The sequence below is a fragment of the Erythrolamprus reginae genome, chromosome 1, assembly GCF_031021105.1.
Source record: "Erythrolamprus reginae isolate rEryReg1 chromosome 1, rEryReg1.hap1, whole genome shotgun sequence".
Taxonomy (NCBI): Eukaryota; Metazoa; Chordata; class Lepidosauria; order Squamata; family Dipsadidae; genus Erythrolamprus; species Erythrolamprus reginae.
This window is the reverse complement of record NC_091950.1, coordinates 376,309,123-376,336,456: the sequence shown is the minus strand read 5'-3', so window position 1 is coordinate 376,336,456 and position 27,334 is coordinate 376,309,123. Positions and strand designations below refer to the sequence as shown.

The following is a 27,334-nucleotide window of genomic DNA, read 5'->3' as shown; positions in this document are numbered from 1 at the left end:
CAGAAGAACAGAAAATAGTTCAAGAATCATACTTTCCTCCAGCAAGCCTACATAACAGAAGGACATGGGGTTCCAATTAGAAAGCCCATGCTTTGCCTAAAATGGCTGAAATGGAGCTTTTTCTATTCCCTATTTTCTTTTGCTGATGGAACAAGATGGTTCATCCCTCCCACCAATTATGAAGGAGAAAGCAAGAAGCGATATCCTTGATACGAAGATAATGCTAAACAACAAAGAAGACAGAATTAAAGACAATGAGAGGGGAAGCCTGATAAATTCCCTTCGACCCTTGGATTAGAAATTCTCCATATCTCTTCTAAACACCCAATGTCTTCTACAAAGGCAAAGAACAGATAAGAACAAAGTTTAAATTCCCTCTCAGGGTACAACTCTGATCAGATCCATTCTTTCACAATATTCAATGGCTGGAGAAAAAGAACAGCCAAATAATATTTATCCAGTGATAAGACATTGAGTGAGCCAGACAGAGGGTCAAGCCAAAGAGCAATAATGATTCAAAAATATATGTTGTTTCACTATTAAACCATCTTGGAATGGAAGTATTATAAACTTGGAATCTGAATGTACAGAAATCAAAAAATCAAAGCAGAGAAATCCAGAAAACAGTATAGAATCCATTACCATGCAAGTTATGGAATCATCATAGGAAATAACAAACCTGTTTCTGTAAACCACGAAGAGGTAGAATTTGGATTGATAGTTTCAAATTTCACTACTTGGTTGAAATCTCTCCCTTTAGTTACACCAACGCAAACCAAAGGGAATTCCTGTTCAGGCACTACAAGCATTTCAAACAACCTCAGTGGACATGGTACAGGAAAGTCTATGTGCTAAATCAAGAAATATGTTATTCACAAATCAATTATTGAAGTAGATTATCATTAATTTATTTCAACAATATATTACAATAAAATCTTAAAGGAGATTGTGGTTTTGATGTTAAAACAAAATGTCAATTATGATCCTGTGAGGTATCTGAGGAGTAACTTTGAATTTTTTACTATACCTAAAGTCTATGGACAGTGTAAATGTGGAAGCAGGGTTGAATCCATGCTAAAAAATCCATGCTTCCTAAATGTAATAGATTCCTTCCAACCAGGGAAAGGGTGGAAGAGCAACAGTCTTCTCTACATGCCACTTTGGGGACTGTCATGTGCCAGTGACAATACGGAAGAATATTTTTTTCTTTTGGACAACATATTGGAAAAAAATTAGATTTATTTATTCAACTTCTTTGCCGCCCAATCCCGAAGGACGAAAGGTATCTGTTGTGGTTGGCTCTGGCCCAGCTCCTGCCCCAAGGAATGTGGAGGTGGATGTGGGGGAAACATCCACATGCCACAGGCCTGTTTTGCTCCCGATAGAATCTCCCGACGAAGTCTCCTCTGGCCAAGGAAGCGTGAGTAGCAGGGAAGAGAGGAGTTTGGCGGACAGCCCAGGAGATCAATTATCCTTTTCATCCCTGGATTCTGAACAAGAACGTATGACAGAACCACGCATGCGTAGAGTGATAGGAGAGAACAACTGAAGGATTATTACAGGAGATAGGTAAGGCCACCTATGGTTGGGTGGGGCTGCTGTAATTAGTGTTACAGATAAAAAGAGTAGCGTGCTGATTTAGCCTCGTGGAAGTTTATCTGATTCATAGTTTCGTCAAGATCGTGGTTTTGCTGTTTCCCTGTTCAAGATTGTGTGTGGACTTTCTGGACTTTGGAAGTGGACTCAATTTCCCAGTTACTGGGTGAGAAATTGGATTGCATTTAACCTGTGCCTTGTGTGTACCAGAAAATCCCTTTGACATTTAAAAAGAGAGTTTTTTCTGCTTTTCTGTTGATAAAGACTTTTGGTTTTTCTTCTATTGTGTGGTGTGTGTCTTTGTGGACCAATTACCCTGTAATTACGGGCGGTTGGGACACACCAGCAAAACAGTATCCAAGGTAATTTTGAACATTCCCCAGAAAATTATCTCTCCACTTTACTAGCCATCAACCCCCTCACTCTTCAACACTGATATAGATCTTTAATGAGACTGAATTACTGTGAAAATGTTTTAATCTCATCTTTGTTAATAACATTGCAATAACTGCTGTAGCTGCTGCTACTAATTTATTCCTCACCCACCTCTCTCTCTTATTCTTAAAATTAAGTTGCTTTTAAAGGAACCTACCTTGATTAACATGAATTTCTGCATTGGTTCAACCCATTCTAGTAGAATAATGCTAGACTGTAGTGCCCCAGAAAGATATTTGTGTCCTGTATAAGGATTCCTCACTGGAAAAAAAAAAGAGCAGTCTCCTAAGAACAGGCCTTCTTAAATCTTTTGCTATCCCTTTACTCTAATCTTAATCTACACAACTCTAAAAATCCAAACACCAAAATGAACAGAAATGATCAATGAAAAGGTATAATTAATGTTTGAGGAAGGTGGATTCATAGTAACAGTGTACAACTAAAGAGATCTTCACATCTTCCTTGAACTCTGTCTTCAGCTCCCCAAGGGATGTAAACTTCAGTTTAGGAAATCCCGATTTAAGAGTATAAATTATATATTATGCAAAACTAGAAAACTGCGTATTTGCATAAAAAGCTAACATGAAAATGTTGTTATTCTCTAGCTGTAGTCTTATTGGAAATGAAAGTATCATAAAAGGGTCATAAAACTATCACAATTTATTTTCTATTTCTACTATGCAAATCATATTTCCAGGGGAAAAATAATTAATTTAATAATAATAATAATAATTTATTAGATTTGTATGCCGCCCCTCTCCGATAACTGAGAAAATCCTAGGATAGGAATGAATATTTTCCTTGCTTGTCTGCTAAGATAATTACCTGTATGGAACCGTTATCTGAAGCTTATGTATGCTTATTGTAAGATATTCTATATGAAATATATAGAAAAATATACAGAAAGATCCACACATGTGTCATAAAAGTGTATGTTAAGAATAGGGGGTAAAGCCCTTTTGCACAATTCTAAATTTCCCAGGGAAACTCAGAACCAAAAGATCCCATTCCTACAAATTGTTACAGCTTCAGAAAATATTTTATTTTGCACCCTGTCCTGCAAAATGTTTCTTCTCAGCATGGTGCAGGTATATCTGCAAATTGCAGATTGAGTCATTAAAATGGTTATAAAATGTAAAATCCAAGCCAATCATTACAGGTGTATATTATAAAAAAACACACACACACACACTGAAATGAAAAGGTATCCTTACTTACCCACACAACATTTTTGACACCATTTGGTATCTGGGATTTTTGTAGACACTGCAAACTTCCTACAATGCATAAAGAACAATGGAAATTAATATTGTATATTCTTCTAGATATGATCCTACTACCTGAGCCTTGATTTTGCTCCAAATCAATTGCTGGAAATAGAGTGGTAGGATGGTATAGTTAAATTGATCGGCCTCTTTCCTGTGTAATTCTTAATACAGGGGTGTCAAACTTGTGTTATCATGGTGGCTTCATATGATATACAGTGGTCCCTTGACTTTCGCAGGAGATACGTTCCAAGACTGCCCGCGAAAGTCAAATTTCCACGAAGTAGAGACGCTCACTTCCTTCCTCTCCCTCCTTCCTCCATTCCTGGTTTTACTTACCCCCAGAACCCAATGGGGTGGCAAGCTGGGGGCTTTGCTGCGCTCACTGCCGGTGTCTCCCATGGCAGCGGTGGCAGCACCGGTGCTCAGGGTCAGGGCAGGGGAAGCGCAAGGCAAGAGGGATCCAGGCCAGGACTCGAAGCCCAGATTCCAGGCCGCTCTGCTGGGAGGTCAGATGCTACCACCAAAGGAGATGGCTTAGGTGAGTGGGGGAAGAAGACGTGGTGGCAGTGGGCGGCAGTAAGGCTCGGCTTCAAGTGGAGCGTACCAATGCTCCAAGAATTAAAGGGGAGGGATCGGGAGGCTGGGGCGGAAGCGGAGCTTTTATTTAAAGAAGCAGGACAGCTGGGGTGGGGGAGGAGGAGAGTTAAAACACACAGTATTGTACATTGGGCAGCTGCAGGAAAAGGTTCAAATGTTAAAAAAAACCCATGGTGTATTTTTTAATTAATATTTTTTGAAAACCTGTGGTATAGCCTTTCTGTGAAAGTTGGACCCATGAAAGTCAAGGGACCACTGTATTGTGATTCTCCCCCCCCCCCTTTGCTAAACCAGGTGCAGGCATGGGCAGGGACTGACGCATCCAGCCCACAGACCGCAAGTTTAACAGCCCTGCCTTAATAGTTGTGATTTCCAAATTATATTAGATTAGATTAGATTTATTGGATTTATATGCCGCCCCTCTCCGAAAACTAGTAGCTGGGGAACTCTGGGTGTTGAAGTTTACATATCTGAAACTTGATGAGGAAACAGGCCTTAAGAAAACAATATTCCCTCAACTTTTAAAAAAAATTAAAGCCTTTTAACACATTCCTTTTCAAACTCAGAGTTCCATGTCAATGGAAGATAAATTCTGCTATTTTTCCTGTTAGAGCATTGGTGGCACAGTGGTTAGAATGCAGTACTGCAGTCTTACCCACTGCTTACTCCATTCTGAATGGCTCAAGTTTGACTCAGCTTTCCTCCTCCCAAGGTTGGTAAAATGAAGATACAGATTGTTGGGGGCAATATGCTGACTCTGTAAACCTCTTAGAGAGCTGTAAAGCACTGGGAAGCAGTATATAAGTCTAAGTGCTCTTGCTATTATTCCTTAAAACACTCTGCTGCTTAAGTCACAGTCCAATCCATTCAGGAAATTATCTTAAACTTTGGAATACTTTTAGAAGATAAGGAAGAGGAAATTCCAACTTTTTTTGGTCTGCTTTCACTGACTGCTCAAGTGAAGTTTAAAAAATAAATACAATAAATTGTTCTCATCTACAGTGAGACATTTTAAGGATTCCATTAAAACTCCCCCAACAAGATACAATCCCAATACAAACAATATATTTACCTGGGAAGTATTCTGTCAGGAAGTTTATGTGCTGGTATAGCCATTGGTAACTTCTGCATTTGCCGTGCATAGTCAAATAATCCTGGCAAATTATGAGAATAAAGCTGAGAAGCTTTACCTATAAATAAAAGGGTAAACAATTTACTTTACAGACCGATGTACTAATATTTACAAGGTAACTTTTTTTTTAATGAAATAACTTACCAGATATTGACAGCAAGCACTTGTTCATTACATATAGCCATGTGCATCGTCGGGGAAATAGCTAATAAAAAGACAAATAATTTTGAATAAGATAGATAATATACTTGGTATAATAAATTGTTATTAAATAACCCATCTTAGTGCAGATATTTTCCACTTTTTAATATATGGTTCCAATAAAAAATAAATGTAAAAAGTGTAAAGTTAAATAGTTGTGGTTGATTGGTTGCTAGATAGCCTATAAGACCTGAAGAAAACTATTTGCATAAGGCATAAATTATGTTTAAAATTAAGCACTGCTTGATGTAATTGTACCCTATTTATTTTAACAAAGCTGAGAGTAGTCCAGACCAAGGACGTATTTTCTTCATCACAGTTCATGCCAAGGAGAGTCCCATCAATTTGCACAAGATAAGAACCTCTGGAAGGAATGGTCAGCTGGCATTCAACTGTTATTCAGCAATCATACTCTCAGTATGATGTAGCTCTTAATTTTGCTGCTATTGGTGGGTCACTCAGTGTCTTTACTTCAAGTCATCCATTTGGGTTTTGCATTATGTTTTACCTTCAATCATACTTGCTGTATCATTGTCCCATAACCAGGGGATATAGAGTCTCTGATGAAACCACAAATTCTGAGTAGGGAGATGGGTGGCATTTTAGCACTTTCTCTTTAAAACAATTCCCTTAACCATTATGCGAAACTGTACTCTACTTTCTGGATACCTGTATTCATTTTTCCACATTGTTTTATATTTTCTATTAATTTGAAGCGGATACACAGTAATTAATATATGAAAGTAAATTTAACAATTAATATATACTCAAGTATATTAATTGGTTTGGAATTAATCATATTTTGATATAGATATACTGTTAAGTTATTTGAAATTTCATTATCTATTATTAGGTAGCATCTTATATGATCATATGTAAAAATACAGGCATTTAATAAGATATAGCTAATCTATCAAGTGGGGGGGGGGTTATATCTGAAAAGTCTGAGTAATTAAATTCTTTAAAAATGTTTTGGAGGTCAGTGTACTTCATTTAATGATAAATTGTAGCTGTCAAATATCTACCCTCAAACTTGACAATTTTCAGCCTTAAAAATGAAGATCTGATCTCCTGGTAATTAACAGAAAAAAGTTTTAGGCTGTATTGAGAAAATTATTCATTACAAATTTGAAAACAAAAATCTGAATACAAACCTGCTCCATTGATGTTTCATGAAGCTCATTAAGATTTAAAGTATAAATACCTTCCTCAGCACCAAATATTAGGTACTGATCTATAAAGAAATGCAGAAAACTTTAACAAAAGTTCTCATTTTATCATACAAAAATCTCAAAGCAATGCCCATATATTTAAAACAACATAGATTAAAATATAATACTTAAACATAGGGTAATTATATGGATGAATCCCTTTTACACAAACAATTCAAAATATCTTGAGTTACATAGTAAGGAGTTAGAGATTACACCATGCATGGTTGGAAAATCTATGCTGAAGCAAGAAGATTTGGTTAGTGCCTGAAAGCCATTTTCTTTCATTGATTTGCATTACTTAATGGAACTGTTATATATAAATCATCTTTATTAATTTTTGGATGTACATTAAGAGCCAACTATTTGGAAGTCTGAAGCAACACACACACACACACACACACACACACACAGATGTAAGGGAAATGGATGATTTAAAAATGTGATAAATAAATAAAAATAAAATATTTCTAATTTTTAAATATTAATTGGCAAAAGTTTATATTTTGTCTATTCAGTTAGTTGCAAGTTTATGCAGAGGTTACATTTTTTTTCCGGGTCAATGCTAAGTTGGTATTTCTAAGACTTTATCAGTGGCAAATTTAAGATCTTTGTAAACTTTCATCTCAATGCCATTCAGCATTTAAAGAGAATATGTATAAGTTTGTAAGGAGAAGCTTTCCTTTCTTTTTGATGGCTCCATTATCAAGTTCTCTCTGCATAAAAAAAGAAAGTTCAAGTTTTTCTAATTCGTAAAATTGGTCCATGCTTCATTCTTTATCATATGATAGCTCCATGGTTGATTTTCAACATCTAAACCAAAATAATTCTCTATTGAGAACTGATATATAAAAAACAGTGAGAACAGAACATTGGATACTCAAATTTAGCTACGTATTTTGTTGCATTATCTGTGTAAGATTAGGTCTTATCTGTATAATCAAGATTAAGTAGAAAGGTGAAAGGTTCACAGAGGATCATTAGTGTAGACAATAAAATCTCAAATCATATGAAAAGCCTCAAATAAATATCTAGTGTGCTATTAGGTTTAAAGAAAAACATATAACTTGGTGGACGACTTTCATTCTGTAAAAATATTTAACAGGATTATAATTATCCCAGGTATCCATACTAGTTCAATAAATCAAATTCATGTTCCATTGGGATTATTTAATAAATTTGCAGATAATTGAAAGAGACCAAAGTCCATTGGGTGAGATGAGGGTATAAAAATGTGATGAATGAATGAATAAAATATTGACTAATAAAAACCTTAGAAGAGAATCTTGCTAAAGCTTCAAAAGAGATTAGAGAACTATCCATCTCTTAGGGGAAACTGCCTGCCTCAGTGTATGAGTATTAGCCAGAACTCAATTCCATAATAAATTGCTTTTTATTAAATATTATTTTTAAAATATTATTCACACCTGGTTCAGAGCAAATACATAATTTTAGGAGTTTGATAAGACTAGTACCTCTTGTTTCAGGATTTATCCACGAAGTTGCACAGTGAATTTTCAAGGGGCATCCATTGAAAACCTTTGAAAAACAAGCACCCATCTGTGTAAAATAAAATCACGCATAATTTAGAACAATGAATTTACAAGCGCCTCAATTTTAATCTCCAACTAAAAGTGAGCACTTTCAGTGAAGTGAGCTGTACTCACAAACATAATTCCCTCTAAGCTGAGCAGTGAGCAATCGCTCACTTAAAAATCATCATCAACTCAGAGTTTTCCAAACCTGCCCAGAAGCCGAGAGGGAAAGAGTGAGAGGGAAGGAGAGAGAGAGGAAGAGAGAGAAACAGATATAAAAAAGAGAGGAAGGAAAAGAGAAAGAAAAAGAATGGGAGTAAGGAAGAGAGAAAGAAAATAAAAATTTAGTTTGAAACTAGCTCAACTATTTAAGTGGCATTTTGATATTGATAGAGTTGCCCTATTATGAGCTCACTGTTATATACACACAGTACAGTATTTTATTTTGAAATTTTCTAAGGCAAAACAGGGTGGGTTTTTTATTTGTTTGTTTGTTTATTTATTTATTATTTCTGTGCCGCCCAGTCCCGAAGGGCCTGCCGCTCAGACACTACACTTTTCCGCCCCCTCCCCCCCAAAAAAAAATTAGAGGGAACACTGCTCACAAAAGCTTACATCATTTAATAAAATATTTTTCTCGGAAAAGGTGCTCCTACACTCCTCCTGGTTTGTGAAATGTAACTGCAGCAGCTTAATAAGAAAAAAGTTTATTCTGGACCAATAACAGTAATTATGCTCTATTATAGCTATGATTTAGTTATTATTTCAAAACCAAAAGTATCCTTTTATTTCTTTGGCTATAGTTAAAGGTTGTATAGTTTTCATGCCCTTCTTTCTTTCTGATTTAATTTCCTACTTGATTAGCTACGGAAGCCAACACTATTTTGTTGAAAAACAATGACTGCACCTTTCTTATTTCCAATTTTATTTCAAACATAATTCATCTGGATCCTCAGAATTACAGGTACTCTGTAATTATTTGTTGTTGTAATTATTTGTTGTAACAGGCATATTGTTAATGCAGTAAAATGTAATTTCTAAATAAAAATTGTATTGGACAATGCTGTTGGAGGGTATTTCAATTTTATTAAAAGGAGTTTGTCAGGTTCAGAATGGAATACTTACATGTACTTTTGGTGTAGGAGGAAGACCGTTACTAATTGGCTTCTGGGAAAGAAAAGAAACATACATTTAAATACTGGCCTTGAATCTGAGCTAAAATAGCTGGGGAAAATCATTGAAGTGGAAAGGTATGTGCTCATGGCATCAAAAGGGTACTTGTATGATGTATGATGGGGAGACCAGCTTTCATTTCAAGATTTGCAAAAGGGGACTATTAATTAGATTTCTATACTTCCGCAAAACAATGAAGGCAATGTTCTTTGCTAGGTTCAAGTTGGAGAAGAACCAGAAACTTAAGACAGTCCAGAAGGATAGGTTGTTTTACGAATGAAGGCAGATATAACTATCCCAAGATAATGCTGCAGGATTCAATCTGGCTAAGTCACTGGGACCAGAAATTTACTCTTCTGAGCTTTTTGGACTTGTGCTGTGTCCATCCTCAGGGAACTTCTCTCTACAGAGTGCGTACTTTGGGCTATTATCTGTGTGCTATTTGAACAGGTTGTTCCCTTGTAATTATGATTCACAAAGAGGAGAGGCGCTGTCAGAATCCCAAAGAGTGACTCTGCCATTCAGTCGAGATAAGAGGTGTCTTGATTTATTAGCATTGCCTGTACCAATGGATGTTTTACAACATATATCCTGGCACCAAGCATCTTGATATCTCTTCACCTTGGGGGAATGATTTATGGGTGGGGGGCAAGGTAGGATGTGTCACTTGAATGGAGAATGGAGGATACTTAGGGAAACGTATGTTCTTCTGGTTCCCAGGGTTGTGGATTAAAGGGAATGTTTCACACTTGTGTATTGCCAGCCTCTGCATTCTGGGTAGAGGGGAGGGGTCTCTACTCCTTTAAATCTACTTGTTTTGTTTCTGTAATATACTTGTTTCAAAGACATTCTGTAATTTACTTTTGTAATCTACTTGTTTCAAAGACATCGCTTTGAATGGAATGCTTTCACATCTGCTTAATAAAAGATTCTTTTAAACTACCTGGCTCAGAAGTTCTCGCTTTCTTAAGTTAGATGGAGAAGCAATCCTTTCAGGCACATAAGTTTGAAGTAGCTAAAAGATAGGAGGTTATTTAGGTGAGGTATGTATTTTTGACTATCTAGTCTAGTACTACCAACACTGATTTAAAAGCTTAGGTTTTCTTTCTGGTATATTTTAATAAAAATATCCATTGTACTGGGTTTACACAATAAATGAAAGTAATTAGAGGGTGTTTTGCATCTGTAGCCTTTAATATGAATCATCATTGCATATCTGCAGCTAAACCATGATTAGAAGCATTGCCATTGGATTTGGAGGACAAATAATTTCTTTATCTTCCTATTGCAGTCTAAAGTGATCTTGAATGTGCAATAGCAAGAGATCAATTATATTCTTGTGTAAACAGAACACTTTATCACTGGTAATTGAGTATGATAATCATGATCAAATACCTTTTGTTTAGAAAAATATGTTCAAGTAAGAGATATTGGTCCCAGCACATAAATATCTCCCCCACACGTCATTGTCTTATTTTGCAGCTTTTGGAATATGATCTGACTGGTAGAAATTTTGCTTTCATATTTGAGTGCCTTCTTTTTACATTCTTACAAAAGGCACTCACAATATCTGTTAAGACTGCCAACCTTACAATTCCCTCCAACCTGATAGCTCCTAAAAAGCTTATTTCTGGTACATGGAAAGTTCATTTCAGACATTCAGTGTGATCTACATTCCAAGTCTGTACAATAACATTAACAATGTATTTGTTATTTTGCTTTTCTTTGAAATACAAATGCTTCAATTCATTAGCATAAAAATAGTTCAAAATACAAGCAAATCATATGATCCAATAACCTAAAGGAATTTGCATAGAGCTTTTCCAGCAATCTGAAAGAACAAAGCAGAAACATTACCTACCAGTATTTCCTTTTTTTCTTTTCTTGGATTAGTGTGCCGATTCTCACTTGGTTCTTGATGAGGAGAACTTTCCTTGTCACCATTTAATTGCACAGAATTAAATCCATTACCTTCAGAGAAAATATTAAAGGCAATTAAAGAATGTATCACAAAAACACTTCAATTCATGTGCATCATTGAACTCTCCAAGGTCTACTGAAAGCATGTTCAGATTTCCAAAAAGCTACAAAGAATTGTTGACATGAACTCTCTACAGAATTTAATTCCATTCTCCAAGCTGCAGAATATTTCAGATTCATAAGGGATGGTTGTCTATGCTGGCCTATGAGCTAAAGTTTGAAAATAGTGAGACATCCCAACAAAGTGATAAAAATACTTGTTCCTATTGAAAGCTGTTTTGGTTACCTGCCCTGAACTTTCAAAATAGACTAGGCTTGCAAAATAAATTTGCAAATTTTCTGAAACAAAACTCCTTAAATGGCATACATATCAACTTGGCATATTTGAAATATGAACCCAGTCTTGACAACTGGAATTTATTTGTACTTTGAGCTACAAAAAAGTCATGATAAAAAACATCAAATTGAGACCATATACTAATTATTTTCGTTCCATTTGTTCAATCTAGAATATGCTGGAACCTCCAAGACTGAAGTATAATACAGCATTACAAATAAGAAGGATTAAAAAAACCCAAAGACAACAGGATAATATATTACAATTAGTGGTGAGTAGCAATGGGCAGCCAAAAACTCCCTAATTTTGCAGACACTATTCGGTACAAAATTTAGTACATTCAGTGCACTGAACCAATAATAACAATTGCGCATAAAAAAGATTGATGTTTCCTGGTTATTTTATCAGGTGTTGTGTTATAAGATGTGTCCGTTAGTCCTTGGAGAAGGAACAATATAGCAGGATATAAGCTGTAGTTTAGCTAGCCCTTGTCCACAGAGGCACTGTCTCAGCTCATATGGAAGCAATTTTTCTCAATATGACCCATTACCTAAAATGTTTGATTTCTGTGAGGGTAACCGAGGGGGTGGTGGTCTAGGAGGGACTTGAGTGTTTGATTTTGCAGGACTCTCTGTAATAGGACATCTTTTAATAGTTCCTTGATTATCATCCTCAGAAGTATGATTTTCCTGTGGAATGTAGATGGATTTAGGCTAAAAAAAGAACAAACCATTATTCTAAGATAGCTATGCAGTTATTTATCTAGAAAATCTATCATAATACTTTCATCTTAAGCTCTTACACCCTTACACTTTAAACCTAAATCTGTAAAGACCAGCTGCACTTACTGGTAATGAAAGAAAGAAACTCAGTACTTTAAAGCACATTTTCTTTATATCTGTAATGAGAACAGTACCTTTTGTTCTTTTACTTGTTAATGATATAATTTAGTACAATTACTGAGTTGATAGAGAGTAAAAATATTTTGTTTTATCCTTATATCTAATTCTATGTTGAATTCAAATATGACAAATCCTTATTATAGGAATTTACATCTCTCCTGCCCTCAATGAAGCTATCTTAGTTCCTTAAATCAATCAAACTCCCACTCTGGAAATCAATCAAAACTTATAAATAATGTGGGTGGAAAGAAAAGAAAGCAAGTAATTTCTTACTGGTCCAGCAATCCACAGCTTTAAAAAAAATCAGCGTTATTACAATTGGCTTAGCCAATATATTCAGCTGGTAGAGTCCAGGATATAAGCCTTTTCTGCTGTAGCTCTCAACCTCTGAAATATTGTGTTCCCCAAGATAACATCTGCCCCCACCCCTCATGCCTTCCAAAAAGGCCTGAAAACCTGGCTTGTTGATTGGCTTGAAACCCCAATAGGGGCATCCCACTCCTGAGGTGGTTAGTATATTAAGAAGAAACCATCTCCACCTCATTTATGATATAGTTCCTTTCTTATCTAGTTTCTTTTCTAACTTTTAATGTTTTTTTAAAATATTTCAACATTCTAATTATTATTTTTGTATAATTATAATTTTATTTATATATATTTATATTTATAATTTTATTTATATATATATTTATAATTATAATTTTATGTTGGTGTTTTATAAAGTCAGCCAGAGTCACTCCACAATGAAATGAGTGTTATATAAATTTAATAAATAAGAATAATATTCCCTTCTAATAGGAAGTGAGAATTCTTCTTACCTTTGGTGGCAAAGGAGGTGGCACCTTTGCTTTCATGGTTGAACTGTGAGAAGAAAACTAAGTATTAATTATAAAAAGCAAGAATTCAGTATTTTAAAATAACCTAAATAGTGCCATGTATTCCAAAAGTGTGGTTCACTTTATTATAGCTTGCAAATCTCCTAAGATTTGAGAATAATTTAAGCATCCATTTGTTTGTGTAGAATTCTAAAAACTCATGTATGCTACATATAAATAAAAATAATAATCTCCATCATCCCCATCCACAATTGAAAACACAATGGCAATGATAAATAAGGTTCAGAAGCAAGGAGAAATTATTTGAATGGCACAACTCATATGCTACATGCTTCCAAATCTTTAAAATCAAAGGGACAAATAGTTATATATTATTTATTTATTTATTATTTATTTATTATTTAGATTTGTATGCCGCCCCTCTCCACGGACTCGGGGCGGCTCACAACAAGGCATAAACAAATCGTAACAAATCCAAATAAATTTAGATATTTAAAAAAGTTTAAAAAGAACCCCAATATACTAACAAGCACACACACAAACAAACATACCATACATAAATTGTACATGCCCGGGGGAGATGTTTCAGTTCCCCCATGCCTGACGACAGAGGTGGGTTTTAAGAACTTTACGGAAGGCAGGGAGAGTAGGGGCAGTTCTAATCTCCGGGGGGGAGTTGGTTCCAGAGAGTCGGGGCCGCCACAGAGAAGGCTCTTCCCCTGGGGCCCGCCAACCGACATTGTTTAGTTGACGGGACCCGGAGAAGGCCCACTCTGTGGGACCTAATCGGTCGCTGGGATTCGTACGGCAGGAGGCGGTCTCGGAGGTATTCTGGTCCAATGCCATGAAGGGCTTTAACTAAAATCGACTGTTTCAAAATAGTAATAATAGCAATAGCACTTAGATTTATATCCCTCTTCATAGTGCTTTTACAGCCCTCTCTAAGCAGTTTACAGAGTCAGCATATTGCCCCCAACAATCTGGGTCCTCATTTCTACCCACTTTGGAAGAATGGAAGGCTGAGTCAACCTTGACCTGGTAAGAATTGAACTACCGAACTGCAACTAGAAATCAACTGAAGTAGCCTACAGTACTACACTGTAACCACTGCACCACCTCAGCTCTTACGTGCTAAATAATTTTGAACATATTATTTAAAAGATTCCTAGTTTCTGATTTCATCTTCTAAAATATATAACATTTATCTGCCTTAGGTGTATACATACAAGCATATACCTAGAGGGATACTTCGAAACAGGCTCATGTCTTTATTCAAAAAAAACCCTGGAATTAGAGCATCAGAAAATAAAAAAACCCCACCTTTATTTATTAAAGATTTGGATTTAAAGTAAAAATTCACTCTCTACATATAGTCAAGGAATCATATTTTGCCGACTTGACTTTTTATTCTAATTTGCCCTTAAAACGTGGTTAGAACATTTGGGAACAAAACAAAATCTGACACTATGGTAGTGTCAGATATATAAAACTGAGATTTGTTTTATTGATATCACACTGCTCAAGGCAACATAGTTCACAACAGCGTCTGATTCAGTATTGAACATGAGATCAACTAATAAATAGCTGTGAGATCTTCAAGGTTTTTTAATGAGAATACTTATGCTGATTTTTGACCATAAAACAATGAGAATTTAAGTTGTTTATTGAATTGGCCCTTCACATTCTGGCAAAACTGTGATCAGGAACATACAAACTTTGTACAGTGAGAACAGAAGTCATTACCATTCAGTAATTCAACTGATTCTATTTTAACGAGGTGGCAAGCGTTCTATATTGGTATCAGAGTGGCCTTTGGTGTGAAATATTATTATTTTTCTTCACCGTCGCCCCAGGGAATATGCAATCATAACAATTTTGGGGAGATTTATCTACATGTTCTAAATAAAAGCTTGTGAAAGCCTTTCACAGCTTGAGCTCTTGAAGAATGGCAGGAACTGTAGCTCAAAATACATTTTGAAGATGCTAATTTAATCTTTAGCATCAATTTCTAAATCCTGGGAAATGAGCAAAAGGACACGAGGCAGTACACTTCTTGATTAGCTTTGCCTGCTTTCTAGAATCTTCTAGAAGAAGAAAGACACTGACATAATTTACTGTTGTGAGCCGCCCCGAGTCTTTTGAGGAGTAAGGAACAATAAGGAGAGTAGTATTTTTCCAAATACTGAATATTTGAAATTAGTGTAACTTACTGTTTGGAATCATCACTGTCCTCTTCATCTTCTAGATGTGCTACATGTCCCCTAAAGAATTAAACAGAGAGTATAGCTAAACAGAGTAGTCAATTATCAATGCGTTCTCTGTAACCCTGCTGCAGGATTGTAGTAATATAGCTGCAACTCAGACAAGCAAAGGACTTCTACAAGCATTTGGCAAGAATATAGCTCATTAAGCACTTGACAAAGATAGGAGACGCATGCATACCTTTTTGCATAAGAGAAAGGGCTTTGCAATCAAGAAGAAAAGAAATTTACTTTCCGAATTTTACGAGTTTTTGGAGAGGGGCGGCATACAAATCTAATAAATTATTATTATTATTAAATTTAACAATTACCGCTGATGTAGTTCTTCTTCAACTGATTTTAGAAGGCTCCTTTAAAAATAGAAGTAAAATTCAAGGACAAGACACATTTAGCGAAGCACATAAAATCAGACATATTTGTAAATGATTTCACATATTAAAGCCATGCAATAAGTTATATCAAGTATTAGAGATAATTCATGAAAACTGAATTGCAATCTGAGGCAAATGATTTTTCAGCTCATTACAGATTTATATTCAAGTGTATGTTTATGAGTTAATTATTGCACCTGATAATCAACGCTATGTCGGACAGGAGGAGTACAGCTTATTTTTATATGTAGTTAAAATAATAATAATAATTTTTAAAGCAGAGGAAAAGCCATCCTCAAAAAATATAATGCAATGCCATAAGAAAAATGTTTGACGATATCTTGGATGATCAAGAAAGGATAATCAAGAAAGAAATTTAGGTGCATTAAAGTACATGTGTAGAAAATAATATGTTACAATGGCTCCTTTTTTATTCTGGAAGCAATAAATATTCAATTAAAATAGTTTTACAAGTTGATTAACATATAGTATTGCACATATATAACAGACAGATACATTTTATGACACATTTGCATACAAGGAAGCTACATTTCTTTATGGAACAGGAAAAAAATTCCTTAGCTACATATATAAGCACAACAAATAGTGTCCTCTAGATGTATTAGACAATAAGACCCATTGGACATGCAAACTGTAGATTATAGTGGTTGTAGTTCCAATCATGCTGGAAGACCAAGTTTGGAAGAAAAGCTAATAGTTTTAAAATATCTACTGAATTCACTTAAATTTCACTGGTGTCATTACATAAATGTTACGTTCTTAAAGAAGTAAAAGAATTAATATTAGCATTATTTTTTAATGACTTTTTAATTTTATTTTATCTTTATTCAATTTATTTTGTTTTGGCATTTTTGTTTTTATAACCACCTTCAGTGTTGGAATACATAAATAGTACTAAATAAAAATAAAGCACTATATTAACATCATTTCTAAAGTGTACTCACTTATTTGCACCCAAGAAGTAACTGCCTTGAGGACCATGACCATATTCTAGCTGCAAATCCTATCGAGAGAAAGCAATAATTACAAAAAAGAACAATAGAGTCATATTATTTTGCGGCCTTCCCTTTTTCTGAATTACAACATGGGCTTTGCTACTGTTGTTCTTATATTCAAAAATTCAAACAATTACAACAGGAAAGGGTTGCATTATCATGTGAAATGTTTGCAACAACAAGTTATGTAATTCCAGGATAGCCTGGTGCCCTATTTTGGTTTGATGATTTCTTCTTTCTTTTGTAATCTTTACACCATATTCCATTATTACTTAGACCAAGGTTTCTCAACTTCAGATTGAGAAACACCAGTTTGGAGGGATTTCCAATTACTAGAAACAAACATTATAGAAGCGCAGAAGTTAAAGCAAGGATTATATGTCATCAAGTTGACTTATAGCAACTACATAGATATTCCCCATGAAGTAATTTTTGAAAAATATGAGGATACTATGATCAGCAAACATTGCTTATATCTTTTCTGTTTTGAATAATTCCATAGAAACACTCAAGACTTTTTTATAGGAACCATGAACAACTTTGTCATAGAAAGCAATAGCTTTATCATATGCCTGCATATTTCTGAAATGAAATAGTATGTACTTTGGGAAGCATTCCCAAGCAAATGAAGACAATTAGCCGTAAGAGAAATAGGATATATAAAATTGTAATATTTGAATACTACATAATTATGTACATTACTGAGTATGGGATTTTTTTTCTTTCCTTTTTCCTTCCACTTATATTTAAACGCATGCCTTGGGTAGTGCAAAATATAATGATTTTGATTTTTTCTTTTTTTGCAATTTTTGAATGTTAGTCGTCATAGACCATAATATACATTGATTGATTGAATGATTATTAGTATGCTCAGCCCAAATATAATTTGTGACATATTCTGTTCCATTTTTTATTTTACCAGCTAACAAAAATAAGAAATGGCCAGTCTCCACCAAATGATAGATATGTAGGCTATATTAGAAAAATTTGAAGATCAGGAGAGAAAACCTCTTATGTACCTGCCCTTTCTTATGTACCAGCAGTCTCCAAGCTTTCTGTCTTGGCAGACCGGCAGAAGAAGTGACGGAAAGGGGTAATAAAGGGATGGTTTTGTGTGCATCATAGCTTTAAGAAATGCAGCTGTGTGTGCACTTAAACACCACTTTTTTCAGGCCAGTTTTAAATGGGCTGTGGACTGGGGGTTGAGGACCCGTTATATTACTGTATGTCCAATCCAGATTCATACCCCAAAGACTATATCAAAATATTCAGACACAGTTTCTCTGTTCAGAAAACACCTGCTGAGTAAATCTCACTAAATCAGATTTAATTGATGAATTTTTTGGTCTGTTCCAGCTTTATGAGTCTTAACTACTCTGCAATTTAAAGGAAAGCATTTGAACTTCTGACTTATAAAATGAGGAGTTGGAATAGGCCCATTCAACCATTGGGTTCATTTGCTACCAAGCAACAATTGCTCTTATGCCAAGCCAGAATGAATAAGTTATTGATGTTCTCAAATAATTTTAAGCAATAATTAAGCACTTCATATCTAGGTGAATACAATATTATGTTCTGATAGTTCTGAAAAAATATGTTGCAAATCTTTATATTAAGATATTTACAATAAAAGCTTGCACACACTAAGGAATTTAGGTGTTTTATATTTTTATCATAGAATGTAAGGGTTGGAAAAGATCTTAAAATTAATCCAACTGTTTACTCTTAAATTAAAGATGATGAAGAAAGACACAATATAGTTTTAAGGATATTCTAGCATATCACGAATTACTGGTACTTTGAAGTACTGAATATCATTGATAGAGAATCAAAATGAATTGTGGAAAGCTGGAATCGTTGGGTAACTCAACTTCTAGCACTAGAAATGAATGAATGACTTAATTAATTAATTAGATTTGTATGCTGCCCTTCTCCAAAACCTCGGGGAGGTTAGATCAGCCTTCTAATCATTACTAGGTTGTAAAACTTCAGGAACTGATGAAATATTCAGAGAAATATAGCAAGCATCAGTAAAGGATCTACCTAAATTATGCCAGAAAATGTGAAACACAGCACAGGGGCCAACAGACTAAAAGAGATCAATCTATGTTCCAATAGCAAAAGAACCAAACTTTAAAATGTGTGCAAATATTCTTAATTTTACATGCTAGCAAAATAATGCTTAACACCATCCAATGCAGCTCTCTCTATAAAAAAACAGAATGGCAGATATTAAATCTTAGAAAAAGATGAGGAACAAAAGACATTATTGCTGATGCATGCTGGATAATTTAGAAAACCGAAGAATACCAAGAGGAAGTCACTATGTGGTTCATTGAGGAAAGAAAGGCTTTTGACTCTGTTGATCATGTCAAACTGTGGAATTTGCTCAGAAAAATGGCAATCTCAGAATATCTCATTGTGTTTATGATAAAGTTATAGAAAACCACATTATAGGCAGAACATGGCAAAACAGATTGGCAAGGAGTATGACAAAGCTTTGTACTCTCCCCTTACTTATTCAATTTATATGCTGAATTAAGGAAAGCCAGATTGGAAGATGAGAGCGGTTTTAAAATTGAAGGAAGAAACACCAAGAACCTGTTCTACGCTGGTGACAACTACAATATCTGAAATAGCATTGACAAGCTCTAGTAATAAAAGCTAAGGAGGATAATTAAAAAATGAGTCAAAGATTACATATAAAAAAGACCTCATTGATGACAATAGGTGGAAAACTGCCCTTAGATCAATGAATATATCAAAGTGGTGGATACTTATTTATTTAATGTATAGTTTATCAAACATGGATTAGCAATATAAATATTGCCTTTTAAGATCAACTATCATCAGTAAAGGAAAAACTGAAAAAATTTAACACTTGATAAAACAACCATGAAGACCCAGAAAAAAAATGTCATGAGGTCTCTACATTGACATTATCAAAATAATGTAAGCAATGTTATTTCCTTGTGATGCTCAATGGAAGCAAAAGTTGGAATTGGAAGGAGCAGGATAGAAAGAGTATTGAGGCATTTGAATTTTGATGTTGGAAAAATGAGAGAAGTTATATAATTTCTCATACTAATTTTTTTTAAACTTGAATTTTCTGCACATGTAATGAAGCTGAAATGATATATACATATGTTTTTATATTCTAGAATTCCTTCTTTTTATCTATTTAATTTGTAATTTATTTATTGACCATCTTGTGTCTTACAATATAAAAATATTAAAACCATCAATTATAAAATAACACAGATGATAAATTCATTAACACAAAATGGCAAAGAAGGAAACCGGACACATGGGGAGGGGAAATTAGATTTTAATTAGTCAACCACCTCCAATGTGAAGCTCCCTATTGAGTCCCCAATCCATCCGTCAGAGCCAAGTTTTAAGGCTCTTATGAAACATCAGGAGGTTGGGAGTCAATTTTACCTCATGGATCCCTCCAACTAAAATTCTTTGACTGGCTGGATCTTTTCAAACCATTTATCGCTTAGTTATTTAAATGTTTGTTTTCTTCTGTTCAATCATATCTGATTCTCAGACTGGCTCCTTCCTAGGGCTGATAGAAAGGGACTATTCCAAAGTAACGCATCAGGCTTTGTGCCTAAGGCAGAATTAGAAGTCATGTTCTCCAGGTTTCTAGTCTGATGTCTTAATAACTACACCAAACTGACTCTCATTTATATAATATATAGTAATTTCTGATTATTTCAAATTGCTTTATCTTAATATGTGAGATGATGTAGCCCATTATAGAAAAATCAATATTATTACACATCAAATGTATAATTTTATGGTTGAACTGCTCAATGAATTTGACTACAAATAGTGAAAGCAACACAAGAGCTGGACAAAGTACTTCATTTTTAAAAACAACACACACATACACTGACAAAGACAAAGCAATAGATGAAAATACCAGATAAGATCTTGCAGTGTAGTATATTTCTTCTGAACTGTCCAAAAAATCGTTACTGTCAGGCTGTTTATCAAATAAAACCAGAAACTCAAGTTAATTACTTCTAGACTAAAAGAAATCCAAGTATAAAGGGATATTTTGCATAGTAGTGGACTTACTATTTAGTAGAATTTTTAGAAGTCTACACAAGTAACAGTTGGGTAAGTGTAATATCAAAACTGTAGTTATGGCTTAAGACAAATGTAACAGCAGATGAAAAGGGTGTCATTTCATTTTTATCTCTTCCTTCCCTCTGTTCCTCCTTTCTTTACCTCCCTTCCCTAAATTTAAACATAGAAGTTCACTGAATAAAGCAGATATGATTCTCACACTTAATTATCCAAATATGTATGACTTCAAAAAGTTATAGAATGAAAATAAGAAAACTCTCTAAGACTAACCCTGAAGCTAGAGTTTACTTGTTTTAGGGTTTAAAATAAGTAAAATAAAAAATATTAAATTGGCAAAAGGTCAATTATTGAATTATTAATCTAGTTGAATTCCATAACTGTAAAATGTGTCCTTTATTGGAAGCTGATGTCATACACTCTACTTGAAGTTAAGTCCTTCCCCAAATAACTTCCATTTAAATTGAAGGGGTATCATAAGTTTGTTAATAACTTGGTAGATTGTTAACATCTAATCTTCCTTTTAAAAGGAGAATGAATTATGTGAAAATCATATCTATGAAGTGTTCTCTTTTTTAAAAAAAACCCTATGCCTTTAATTACAGGAACAGAAAAGAGTGACTTGTTTTTCCTTAAACCTTGTTTCCCCCTAATACACAGAAAAACTATCAAAAACTATAAATAGTTATAGAAAGTGAAATAGTTTCCATGTAGGTTCAATATTACTTCTGACTATCTTAGGCTATCTTCAGACCCCAAAATTGTTTAACGCATCCAATTTTATTTATAAATTTATTGTCATAACTGGGCTGTATACTAAAAAGATGAACAGAAGAACTATTTTATGAGAGTTTTAACTTAAACATTGATGAAAGTTGAGATTGTAGATAACTCAGAATATCTTCATGCCACTCTCAGAATAACTGCAAAATCTATGCAGAGTTCAGTGTTTGCTGTTTTTGGATAGCTCCAAAAGATATTGTAGCTTTCCACATTCCTCAAGAAAACAAAAATTACTAGAGATTTCAAATCAGAAAAAACTATTTGAAATTAATTGCTTGCAAAATAATAACAAAATTCTGAAATGTAAAAGTGATGCCGATTTATGCAAATCAAATGAAGGTTGCAGAAAGGAAAGGAAATTAATTGATAAACTGAGCTAAGAATTGCTAATACAATTAAGGCTATTGTTTGTATAATATGAAATGTATTCTGTATATAGTGATTGCCCTGTAAATTCTTTCAAAATTAGGTATATTTTGGCTTCTTGCTGGATACGAGTATATACCAAGTGTACAATCTAGTTTAAAAACCATCTGTATATTTATACTCATAGTAACAATTATCTGTACAGGATCACTGCATTATAAAATAGGACTCTTGACTGATATTGCTTATCAGAGACTGCAACAAAATATCAGCAGAAGCAATGTGAGAGATGAAGAGGTATATCTAAGGTAGATTAGAATTATTTCTCAATAAATTTTAATTTAAAATCAGTAAAGCTGCATGAAATAAGATATCTAGGATGAATATAAACAGTTCCAGTATTGGCAGATGAATTTCAACTGTTTACTTCAGTCCTCACCTCCTTTGTCCTGAAGGGATGAAGAAGTCGAGAATGAGATAAAGCTCTGAACTATGACGAGTTGCACAGCAAGAACAGAAAGAACCTTGCATGAATTAAAATTCACTGATATGACAACATGGAATAAATTGCTTAACTTAACATGCCAACCTGCTATTACTACTTAAAATTTGTCACTTATTTTAGGATATCCTATTCCCCTTTTTGTCACAGCTCTATGCCTGGGTGTTATCAAATAAGGAGCCTCATACAATAATTTTTCCACCATCTTTATTGTCCATTATCTATCCACTATTCATTGATTCTAAATTCTAAAAATCTCTGGGTGGGAGATGGGAAATATTTTTCACTGAAATTTTGAGCAGTCATGCTATTTAAAAGCCAAATGTAGTGCTCATGAATCTTTGGCTCTGGATACCCAGCTTTACCTCTCATTTCTCCCTAAAATTATCTTATCCTACCCATGTGCATCTAGCAGCGTTTTGCAATTTAAATGGGAAAGAATATGTGCTAAGATCTCTTTCCATATGCTAGTATTATTCTCCTTGCAATCATGTACCAGGAAGGTACATGATTTGAAAGGTTGCAGGAATGCTTGATCGCATATGATACATGTGGTACTAAATCATGTGGACCAACTGGCAGTTCAGGCAACATTCTATCACTATAAGACTAAGAACAAAAACACACACAAAAATTCAAATTAGATATAACTGTTAAAAGAATGAAGGCATTGCTATCTTTATCACCTCTCTCTGTTTGTATAACATTCAATTAGCAAATTTTTATTAAATTAAATATGATAGCAATTGACTAGCTTTTCTTTTAGTACATAATATTTAACAGTATCTATATAAAGATCCTGATAATTTGAGGGAAGATGAAAGACTTGTTGAATATAGTGCTTCAGAAAAAGCTGTTTTAGCAAGCAGGTTTTTCCTAAGCCTGAGTCAGTCTCATTTTAGCAATACATCAAGCTAAAATGTGCTCCAAAGGAAATAAAAAATAAATGGACCCAAGCAAAAATAAGAGATATATATCTTCTGATACAAGAAATCTTTTGTCCTGAGAGATAATTACAAAGAGTAATTTTCAAAGAGATAAATTGATGGATGGATGGATGGATGGATAGTAGATAGATAAAGAGAGATCCTGAATATGATGAAATGCTGATTTTAGTTATTGTAGCAACTCCTCATAGCTGATTCTTTCCTTCTTTCTTTCCTTCCTTCCTTCCTTCCACCCACCCGCCACAATGAAATGACTCTAGATAGTTTAGATTAGAAGATATACAGTAGTTTACAATACAAAAAGCTTGTATGCTTTTCCCAGATTTATTTCAATCTTTCTAGAAGTTTGCATTTTCCAATTGTTACAGGGCTGCAGCTGCCATACATCAAATCTCATCTTCCATCCACATTGATTTCCTACTTCCTGTATAAAATAAAGCTTCAACTTTACAGATGGCAAAGGAGAATAGGTGTTGTAACCTTACCTGAACACCTCTTCTCATCCAGTGGAAGCATCCTTCACATTGAGAGTTCCTCAACTAATCATCTTGACAATAGAATCAGTCAATTTGAATACTTGCTTGGATCCACCTTGAGACCCCAGATCTAACAAATCCGAAGACTTGGACTCAAACGTGGCTTATTAGTGAATGGTATTTGAACTGAACAAAGTCTCCTTCCTGTGGTTCCATGTTGGACTAAAAGTGAGAGATGAGATGCAGGAAGAAGAGAAAGGGTGGGAACTGAAGGCTGGCTCTATTGTGAGAAGAGGCATTCAGGTAAGGTTACAATGCCTATTCTCCATCTTGTCGTGGAAGCAGCCTTCACAATGGGACTTACCAAAGCAGAGGTCCCAAGGGATGGTGAAAGATTGCTCTGTCTGATTTAATGAGTGTCCACCACCTGTGGCAGGACTCTCCTTCCGAAGGAAGCATCCGTCAATGCATAATAGTCAATTTTGCGTGATGAATCAACTGGAAAAGTAGCCGCCCAGCAGACCTCTTTGAGTGACACCTGAGATCTTATTGCGCTCTCACATTGGTGGAGGGAATATGATCCTGTATCTGTTCTCGACACAGAAAAGCTGTGGGTGTGCGAAGAAGGAGAAGGTAGTGGAAGCCCTAATCGGATTGGTGAGTTTTGATCAAGGATTGTTTGATGTGTTTGTCCTCTGCTTTCAAGATCTCCTCTACTTCATCTGGAATTGTTGAGGAAGAATGTAGACCTCTAATTCAAATATCTACTGCTGGTACTGAAAGCAAATAAGAAAGATTAGATGCCACGCTAAAGAACCTTTTGTCCTGTGAAGTTGTGGAGGGACCCGATGATAGAAGTGAGCCTTGACCTTCCACTGCATCTACAAAGAGTTGGGGACTGGGTATAAACTCCATCTCTGGTCTTACCTCCAAAAAGAGTGGGTTGGTTTGTTCATTGGAAGATTTTGCTGAATAGGGATTTAAACAATAAGGGAGGAAATAAGCTGGTCATGAGTGGCTGATCTGTGGATAGGCCTTCGTCTTCTGATAGATTCCATCAGGAATAATTTTCATCCAGATTGTCCCCTTTTTGATAACTAAGAACGGACTCATCTGAAGAGTCCTTTGAGCTATCTCTGCTGGCTGTGTTTAGAAAGAACCCGTTTGCTCTTTAGAGGAGGTTTAAGAAGAAGCGGATGTCAGGGATTGCTCCCCCGAAAAGGACTGTAGGCTATAAGGGATCGAAGATTAGCTGGGTCCATAACTAGCTGGGGGTTTGTTTGAGAGGACATGTGGGTAAGCATTGGCAGTTCCTGCTGTGGGATATCCTGCAATGTTGGTCCCATCTGTGGCCCAGGAGCCCCCTTTGGATCTGATCCTCCCCACAGATTCCCTCAGGGTCTTGGGATACTGGTGGCGCCAGTGACAGGGGGTCTCCCTCTGTCTTTGCTGGCTCCAGTCTCAGGTCCTCCCTGGGTGCTTGTGTTGCTTTTGCAGCAGCTCTGGCCCTCTCACTAATTATTTGTAGTGTTCTGTGATGTCTCTCATCTGCCTTCTCAGTGGCTGTTGAGGTTTCCTTGTGGGATCCGTGTGTCTGGGAGGAGGACGGCTCTGAGCGGGTCAGGGGACTGATCAGTGGAGGAGTCCAATTTCCATTCTGAAGAATCCCTACTCTTCTTGCGCCTCTTCCCCCATACTTTAGTGTTGAGGCCTTCAGATGCCATTTCTCCCTTTAATAGTTGGCTGCGATGGGGTATGGTCTTTGCCCTCTGAGACGCCTCCCCCAATATGGCTGCGCCCCATGGGTCCACATGGTAGCTCTAAGATGGCCGCCTCCTGTGAATTCACATGTTCCAATCGTTGGGTGCTTTGACCCCATCTAGGCCCCTTTATGGTACTCAGTCTCTCCCTGCTCCCCGTATCGGCCTACTGATCGGCTCCGTGATCTGCAAAGAATCTGCCAGAGCTTATTTTGCCAGGGGGAACTGGTGTTGCTGGGGCTGGGCCAGATCCCAAACTCCTTCAATTGGTTAACACTAAAAGTTACTGGGCACCACTAGAAGCTCCAGCAGCACCCGCTGCTGAGGAGCAACCCCAGGAGAGGGGATTGTGAATTTGCCGGCTGGGATGTGAGTGGTTGCTGCAAACAGACCCCAGCAGTGACCGAGATTCCGCGGATGTGAATGCTGGGCTCTGGGGGCTATTAAAGGGAGGACCAGCTGCTCCGGCCAACCACACAGCCGCTGTGCAGGCTAGAGGGCTGGCAATTTCATCACATGACCTGGAAAATTGACTCATGTGGCACTCTATGGTTCTTTAAGTGGCCTGGTGAGCTGGTGAATTGGCTTAAATGGCGCCCATGGCTTGTTAATTGGCCTAGGTTGTACCGCGGTGCCTGTAAAGTCGGTTGAGTTCGCTGATTTCTCCCCCTCTGAAATCTTGATCTGATGGTTTAATCGGGGGCTACAAGACCCTAGCCCTAATGCGAGCTGGTGAAGTGACCCTTATAAGGGCTGTTGAAGCAGGAAATGTTGAACTAATTTAAATCTAATTTAGGATAGGATAGAATTAAACTGATTAGGAACTAAAGCAAAGCAAGGAAAGGTTAGGACAGATTAGAAGGTAATTCAGAAAGGGACAAAGGAAAAACAGAAATCTATAATCCCAGGAAGGAGTTCACCCTCATCTATCCTCTTGAAGGATCAAGTGAGATCTGGGGTCTAAGCAAGTATTCTAATTGACTGACTCCATCCTCAAGATAATTGCTGGAGGAACTCCCTTTGTGAAGACTGGTTCCACCACAGAATGGTGAAATTTTCAATAATGGAAAAACAAGACACAAGTTAACACCGCTTTACTAACTCAAAACTCTATAAAGTGAACAGAATATATTGTGTTCTAGCAATCTTGGTAGATGCTATTAAATAATTTAAGACACAATAATTATGATAATGACACCTCCTGTTTTTACTGTATTCTATGCTAAAGCAATTGAAAAAAGTGGAGACAAGAATGGGAAAGCTGAGAAATTTCCCTATACTTATAACCATTGCTGCAATACTTATAGCCATTGCAGATTAAAATTCATAATTCTCAGACTATACATAAATTCCTCAGATAATTCCTTTATAATTTTGAGGTCTTATACAAATATATCCTATAGTGAACAAAGTACATAGTTCAGAGATCTCTACAGATTTCACCATTCACATATTTCAGAGAAGAAATCTAATATGGTTGCATTACTTACGAACTCATGATGTGGCTCTGTCTCCTTTCTTAAAGGAGGATCGAATTTTACTTGACCAACT

The 27,334-nt window shown here is 35.7% G+C and overlaps 1 protein-coding gene across 7 annotated transcripts in view; it reads right to left on the bottom strand.

Moving 5' to 3' along the window:
- The window catches only part of MAP4K3 (mitogen-activated protein kinase kinase kinase kinase 3), a 68,229-nt gene that overhangs the window by 6,283 nt on the left and 34,612 nt on the right, over positions 1-27,334 (bottom strand). For 2 of the 7 annotated variants that reach the window (XM_070734662.1, XM_070734665.1), the window contains exons 14-29: positions 27,274-27,332; positions 20,783-20,845; positions 16,801-16,859; positions 15,776-15,814; positions 15,414-15,464; positions 13,186-13,228; positions 12,016-12,178; positions 11,010-11,119; positions 9,101-9,142; positions 7,916-8,000; positions 6,384-6,463; positions 5,173-5,233; positions 4,969-5,086; positions 3,250-3,308; positions 2,189-2,292; positions 680-851 (exon numbers count right to left, since the gene is read on the bottom strand). In XM_070734662.1, the coding sequence (XP_070590763.1) occupies positions 680-851; positions 2,189-2,292; positions 3,250-3,308; positions 4,969-5,086; positions 5,173-5,233; positions 6,384-6,463; positions 7,916-8,000; positions 9,101-9,142; positions 11,010-11,119; positions 12,016-12,178; positions 13,186-13,228; positions 15,414-15,464; positions 15,776-15,814; positions 16,801-16,859; positions 20,783-20,845; positions 27,274-27,332 (1,308 nt within the window). The remainder of the gene's footprint in view (positions 1-679; positions 852-2,188; positions 2,293-3,249; positions 3,309-4,968; positions 5,087-5,172; positions 5,234-6,383; positions 6,464-7,915; positions 8,001-9,100; positions 9,143-11,009; positions 11,120-12,015; positions 12,179-13,185; positions 13,229-15,413; positions 15,465-15,775; positions 15,815-16,800; positions 16,860-20,782; positions 20,846-27,273; positions 27,333-27,334) is intronic. The other 5 variants (XM_070734663.1, XM_070734667.1, XM_070734666.1 and 2 more) reach the window with 3 other exon arrangements.